This window comes from Branchiostoma floridae, chromosome 15 (assembly GCF_000003815.2).
Source record: "Branchiostoma floridae strain S238N-H82 chromosome 15, Bfl_VNyyK, whole genome shotgun sequence".
In the NCBI taxonomy this organism is placed as follows: domain Eukaryota; kingdom Metazoa; phylum Chordata; class Leptocardii; order Amphioxiformes; family Branchiostomatidae; genus Branchiostoma; species Branchiostoma floridae.
This window is the reverse complement of record NC_049993.1, coordinates 18,698,120-18,705,391: the sequence shown is the minus strand read 5'-3', so window position 1 is coordinate 18,705,391 and position 7,272 is coordinate 18,698,120. Positions and strand designations below refer to the sequence as shown.

General features: G+C 46.2%; 2 protein-coding genes across 2 annotated transcripts in view; both read left to right on the top strand.

Moving 5' to 3' along the window:
- LOC118431462 (tripartite motif-containing protein 2-like) overlaps positions 1–703 on the top strand; it is a 2,338-nt gene extending 1,635 nt beyond the window's left edge. The window contains exon 1 of the mRNA XM_035842699.1: positions 1–703. This exon is cut by the window's left edge and continues 1,635 nt beyond it. Coding sequence (XP_035698592.1) covers positions 1–585 — 585 coding nt within the window. The 3' untranslated portion in view covers positions 586–703.
- Positions 704–1,933: 1,230 nt separating this feature from the next.
- Positions 1,934–6,330, top strand: LOC118431355 (tripartite motif-containing protein 2-like). The gene is made up of 3 exons (XM_035842469.1): positions 1,934–3,658; positions 4,014–4,157; positions 4,874–6,330. Exons 1-3 carry the CDS (start codon positions 2,131–2,133, stop codon positions 6,115–6,117), a joined length of 2,916 nt encoding a protein of 971 aa, XP_035698362.1. The 5' UTR covers positions 1,934–2,130; the 3' UTR covers positions 6,118–6,330.
- The last annotated feature ends 942 nt before the right edge of the window (positions 6,331–7,272 follow it).

The following is a 7,272-nucleotide window of genomic DNA, read 5'->3' as shown; positions in this document are numbered from 1 at the left end:
AGCGGAAACCTGTATGTAACATCATACGGCACGGACTATGGCGTCAGGAAGTATTCAAAGGAAGGGGAACTTTTGGCGACGTTCAATCCCGAATTTCTGCGGCATCCGCTTGGAGTTGCAGTTCTGCAGGACGGCCGCATGGTGGTGGCGGACAAGCAGCAGAAGTCGTGTCTGCTCCTGCAGCCTGACGGGAGCCTCATCCGGGACATCGGCAAGGGGCAGCTGCAGGACCCATGGTTCATCGCGGCTGACCAGTCACGTGGCCTGATATTCGTCACGGACAACCGCGCCCACAAGGTCGTGGTGTTTGACCTTGACGGCAACCTGAAGTTCAGTTTCGGCAAGCGGGGAACGAACCAGGGGGAGCTGAACGGCCCCACAGGCGTGACGTTAGACCGGGCAGGTAACGTCATCGTCGCCAACAAAGCGGACGGGCGCGTACAGGTGTTCGGGCCTGACGGGACCTACCTCCGAACCGTGACCACGACTAGAGGCGCCCCACACGGACTCGCACTCACCGCGGATGGTTACGTAGCTGTAGCATACTATAGCGGGCATTGTGTAGAACTGTATAGGTACAAATGAACACCACTGGCCTAGCTTGATGTTGACTTTAGAAGAGTTTGTTTAGTAACAGTTAGCTTTGTTATTGTATCTTTAACGCCAAAATTTAGAAGGAATGGTCATAAACTTTTTCTTACTTCTCCTACTTCCGAACAAAGTCTTCTTCGTTTCACAACCTTCTTTTAATTCTTCTGTAGACGTTTCGGTGACTATCTGTCACCTTCATCAGTACAAAATGAATACTAACGTTATCAGTGCAATATGAACTATACAGATGCAGTGCAATCCGATTCGGATTGCACTGCATCTGTATAGTTCATATTCTCCTACTTCGTTTCTTGTAATCGCCGAACATAAATCAGATTATACCTACACGTCTTCATTCCTACATTGTTTGTATGTATGTAACTATGTTTGTTTATTTATTGAAATCTCCATTAGCCTTTCTCTTGTTTAACTAACAAATGTATCAATGAAACCTGTTTACATCTTGGAAATGACTTAGATATTTCAATAAAGAATCCACTGTTCTACTGACCAAGGTGCAAAATGTTCCCCTGTTAAGTCTTTCTTTTATCACTGACGACCATGCAGGGTTTTATTTTCATGTACGTTAGGCCATGTTAATTTGATTATATGGATGACATCCGAGTGCACATCAATTTTCGGCCATTTCCAAAAATAGATTTTAAAACGTTTTCAACCATACTGTAAATGGTATAAGAAACAAATGTCGGAAAACGTAAACTAATGTCAAATAATATTTCAAGGTAAAAGAAAACTCAAAGGAACTAAATGAAAACTCTATTTTTCGATATACTATATTTTGTGTGTTAAGTCATTCGTTCAGCCTTCCCGATCACCTAGATTTCATAATGAAGGCAACGTTTTTGTCAAACCATCTTTATTTGCACGCTCGCATCAGTTTTGTGATTCCCAGAGGATGTCATCCATGTAATGAAACCAACATGGCCTTAGGTAGACAGATTGGCATTGGGCCCAGAAAATTATTAGGTTACCTATATGTTTAAATATAGAAACGAAAATATAATACTTAAAAGTATTAGATTAGGACTGAAATCTAATACTAGATTACAGTTTCCATATTTCAACGTAGAGGTAACCTGTTACAGCAACTAGTATTCACGTGTACGCAATGTGAATTATTTGATGTAAAGCACGAGGTCACCAGAGGTTAGCGGTTGTGATTGAAACTACGTCATTCAAAGGAAAACGAAGTTTGCTTCGGAGCACACACAACCATGGACTCGGCAGTACCGTGATCACCTTCTATTCAGTTTGTATGAGCGAGGAATCACAAACATATCTTTCTGAAAACGTATTAATCGAGATGGCACGTAGGATTCCAGAACCTGGCGACTTTGACGAGCCGCGTTCCTGACGTAGGATCGGGATCCGGAGTAAAGGTTAACGTGACGTCAGCCTTGCGAAACTGAGTTCCGAGAAATCGCTGTGCTCAGTTTCGCATCCATCAGGTGAGCTTTATACAGAGCATTAAGCGCGCTGCGTTAAAATCTCCATCTTAAAAATAATCCTGGTGGCACAATGGCGAGTAAAATGCAAAGATCGGACGACTTTAACGAGCAGTTTCTGACGTGCCCGGTCTGTATGCTGCACTTCCGGGACCCCAGAGTCCTGCCATGTCTGCACACATTTTGTAAGGAGTGTCTGCAAGAATGGGCCACCAAACAACAGCCGCTGGAGTGTCCAACCTGCAGCACACAGGTCAGTCTACCAGACCAAGGTGTGGACGGGCTCAGAACCAACTTCTACGTCAACAACCTGATGGACTTCGCGGCCGCGAAGAAAGGGGCGGAGCCAGGTGTGTCACGGTGTCAGGTGTGTGAGGGGAAGGAGGAGGGGGCGCGGTCATGGTGCGTACAGTGTGCCGTTCTGCTTTGTGAGTCCTATACAAACACACATCGCAGGTTTCCAGCCATGAAAGGGCATCAGATCGTGACCAAAGAGAACCCGGAGGCCTCTGAAGGTGTGCCCAGCAGCTTTCAGCGCAAAGCCTTCTGCCCAAAGCACGAAGACCAAGTCTTAACTTTCTACTGTGAACCTTGTCAGACTTTGGTCTGTGTCGCCTGTACGGTTGTCGATCATCGGTCAGGTGATCAACACAATCCTGTAGAAATCGGCTCCGTCGCTGAGAGGAAGAAACAAGACCTACAAAAACTGATAGCAAAAATCGAGCCTCGAGAAAAAGACATGCGAACTACCATGAATGACATCGAGAAGGAAATATCCGAGTTGCCAACATCGGCAGACGCAGCGATTGAACAGACCACAGTATATTTTGATCAGCTGATGGCCTTGCTTCGAGATAGACAAGAAAAAGTTGTCACAGAAGTCGGCTTACGCCGCCAGGAGGTTAGGAATTTTCTGGAAACCCAGAAAGATGCTATACAGTTTCAGTTAGCCGGACTGATGAGCGCGTCTGAGTTCTGTAAACAAGCCTTGGAACACGGCAGTGACATGCACGTCATCGAGGTCGAGGGTCAAGCACGACAGACGGTGGAAGAACTGCTGACAACTCCAAACGACCTGACAGCCCGACCGAGTCAAGTCGTGTTCTCGGAGGGGACGGCTGTGGCGAAGTTCAGAGATCGTGTGGCTAGGGCGGGGCGCGTACACGTAAGACATGCAGGAAAGGTTGACGCGTCTAAATGTTTAGTTCGAACTAAGCGAGTGGACGAGTCGCGTGATCTGGATGCCCTGAAGACAGAGCCTCTGCCATTGAAGCGCAAGAAGCCATCAGGTGACACCCCGAAGCCTGGGAGCCAGTCTAACCTCACTGTACCCACCACTGTTCCCCCTGCCATATCTGCACAGCGGTCCAAATGGCAGTGTGACATTTGTCTGTCCCACAATAGCAAGAAGGCGACACGATGCGCGGCATGTAAAATACCTAACCAAGGAAGTCACGAGCCATCGCCAGGAAAAGGGAGATGCAAGGATGGCCCCCAGTCAACATCAACAGGGAAAACAGTTTCCAATGAAGAGGTTCAGTTTGGTGCATTTGAATTAGCCTCGACTAGAATGACAACAAATTCCAAACAGCAGTTCCCAGGTACTTTTCTTATTTATTTATTTATTCATTTATTTATTTATTTATTTGAGAGAGAAAGAGAGAAATGTTACAAATGGCTGAATTGTATTTTTTTTACAATCAGCATTTCAACCACTAACTTGACATGGTTAGAAAAAGTTCCTCCCGTTGCATGTATCTGTAGTCGCAAATATTATCACTGGGACGGCTGTAGAAGAATATGAAACCATACAAAAGCAGCGGCTGATTTTTTAAATCTAACTATTTTCATCATGATCAGCTTTTGAGCTATACAAAATATTGTCATTATCTTCCCAAGGTTCAAGTTTGACAAGGTGGGTACAGTTGAAACGAGCACTGTTTCTGTTTGGTACAGGACCAGCGGCCACCAGACCCAGCGGTGTGTTCACGTTTAGAGCAACCGGATCGTCTTCAATATCTGCCTCCAAGAAGTCGTCATCTAGCAGTTCAGGGGCTACACGCAGTGGTGGCTTCTCATTTGGGCCTACAATCGGTGCAGGTGATACAGCTGCTTTTCCACGAGAGTTTTAGGGGATTTAATCATAAGGATTTTTCATGCCGCTCGTGCCGTTCTGTGTTCATTCGTTACCTAGGGCTAAATTGACGGTGTTTAAACTTAATTGCATTGATTGTAATTGTGGAACTAGTTACGCACAATTGTCTAATAATAAGACATTTTTCTGATCGTCGATATCCCACTTACAACTTTCGATACTCTGGCATCAGCCAAAATGTCAGCACATGCTGGCTAGCAGAGACTCTTCTCCAAGCCAAATGAGATCCTCGTCAGGCTAACCTATTGGTCCGAGTTGGAGGCAAAATAGCGAACTCAGATATCAGTTTGACATTGGTATTCAGGGCTCGAAATACTGGGTGCATGTGCACCCAGGTGCACCCAAAATTGGAGCTGTGCACCCAATTATTTCAAGTCTTAGGTTTATGTATGTAAAGATATCTAAGTATACTAGTATACATCATATTCTTGACATCTAAGTTAGAAAGATATTAAAAATGTTTGTCATGGTACTTGTTTAAGAATTTTATAGCTTGTAACTAAGTTTTATTATTAGGTTATTACTTAAATTTAAGTGGTGCACCCAAATTTTTTTTGGTGCACCCAATTCTTTAAGCTGGGTGCACCAGTGGACCTAATCCCAAAAATGAATTTCGAGCCCTGGCGTCGGCGTAACACAAATTTTACTATAAATTCTGCAGGTATAAAAGCCCCCAGCCAAACCAAGATCAGCACGGGCCTCCAGACGAGCAGGGCAGGGTTGAAGTTCAGTTCGAACCAGCTCTCCGCCCCTACATCAGGAGCACCTAGCCGGGGACTCAACTTTACTACAGGAGCGTCGAGCGGTCAGTCTGTGGCGGGAAGTCCGTCTGTCGGCAGAGATTTGTGCGGGGACACACCGGTCTTGAGCATTGGAAGAAGGGGAGGTGGGGAGGGAGAACTTTCCTACCCAAGAGATGTAGCAGTGGACATGGACGGTAACATTGCAGTGTTGGAGGCAGGGAACAAACGGGTTCAGATATTTGATTCTAAGACTGTTCTGTCACTTCGGTGTTTTCCCCTTGAAGATTATGCTCCCTTTGGCATTGACATTGACTCCAGTGGACAGTTTGTCGTGACGTCAGAAAACACGATAGGAACTGAAAAACAAGCAATCCGGGTGTACTCACAGGAAGGAAAACTTACAAAGACCCTAAAATCCGACTGTTTGCGACATCCACGCGGAGTTGCAGTTCTGCAGAACGGCCGCATGGTCGTGGCGGACAGCAAACAGAAGTCGTGTCTCCTCCTGCAGCCTGACGGGAGCCTCATCCGGGACATCGGCAAGGGGAAGTTACAGTACCCGCGGTTCTTAGCAGCGGACGAGTCACGTGATCTGTTCTTTGTCACTGATTCTCCGGCCCATAGAGTGCTAGTGTTTGACCTTGAGGGTAAGCTGAAGTTCAGTTTTGGTGAACAGGGGCGGAACGAGGGAGAGCTCTCCTGGCCAACAGGGATCACAGTAGACCCGGCAGGTAACATCGTTGTAGTGAACCGTGATGGCGGCCGTCTGCAGGTGTTCGGGTCAGACGGGACGTACCTGAGAACTGTGGCCACAGTGAAGGGAGGATTCCCCCAGGGAATCGAGCTGACACCGGATGGCCACATAGCTGTAGCGTGTAGTTATGGGCATTGTATCAAGTTTTACAGGTACAGGGCCGCCAGACACCGTCAGACCAAGTTGAGCACAGGCCTCCAGACAAGCACGTCTGAGTTCAAGTTCAGTGCGAAACATCCCGCCGCCCCTACAGCAGGAGCATCTAGCCGGGGACTCAACTTCACTACAGGAGCGTCGAGCGGTCAGTCTGTGGCGGGAAGTCCTTCTGCGGGCAGAGGACTGCGCAGGGACACACCGGTCTTGACTATTGGAAGAAGAGGAGGTGGGGCGGGAGAATGTGAGAAGTGAATTCGAAGTTCCAACGAGAAATCCACCCACCACTAGGAAACACTCCGATGGAAATCTGGTCAAGGAACCAATCTGCCAAATTAAATGCCACGGTGATAGTTTTCCTGCACTTCCTGACGTGGCCACGTGGAACACTCTGCAGCTACCGGGCTATTTTCGGGTATGGCCTGGTCCCTGGATTTTTCTAAAACTTATGATTAAAATCAACACAAATAATCGACAAATGGACGCCGTGGCCTTCCGTTAAAACACAGAAGAGGCAGACCCCCCCCCCCCCCCGTTTCCGAAACGCCACCGCAACAACACGTGCAAATTGGACCGTAGCATAATTTCATGCAACAAATGAAAATTAACGATCAAAACTGGAGGAGAGTTCAAGTAGAAACAAAACGTAACAAAGTGAGCATTTACAATGACAGGGTCTTACTCTTTGTTAAAGTTTCAGTACGTGGGCGATCAGAGACGTTCACTGACCTTTTTATTCTGTCAGCCTGGGAACAAGTAATGTTTACAATCCCTTCTGTGCGTGGGGAGATTGTCTGATAGTGATCTAACTGCTCGTGACTGTAGAGCGTGGGTGATTGATGAAGTAGACATCTTGAGTTTGTACGTGCACGATAGACACGAATATTCATTATTTTTCCCAGGAATGCTACTTCTCATCTGTCTGTCCGTCTTTCTGTGTCTCTGTCTCCCTCTCTATTCTGTTGTTCAGTTGCGTACAGCACGAGCCAGTAACTCTTAAACTGAGTCAGAGCCTATTGAAATTTACTAGCTTGCATGTTGCATGTTGATACGTCATGAATGTTCTCTGGCTATTCTACATGTTCATTAATATTGAAGAACAGCCACTTTCAGAATCCTACTTCTTTATTCCATCGCCAACAGAAATTCACACGTTTAGAAATACAGTACACACCTTAACGGTTGATTAGCAGTTGTAACACCTGTCTTGCCACAAAACACTATTCAGTAACCACGCATAATGTCTCATCTTCAGGTACTGAAACATCCATTCTTCTAAGAGCATTCAAACATCGAACGTAGCTGGATACTTAGCACTCCGATGCTTACAACAACGTTTGGCTTTATATGTTATTAGACCAAGTGCACTCCTAAGCCGCTCATTACAAAAATATATGGTGTATCAAAAGT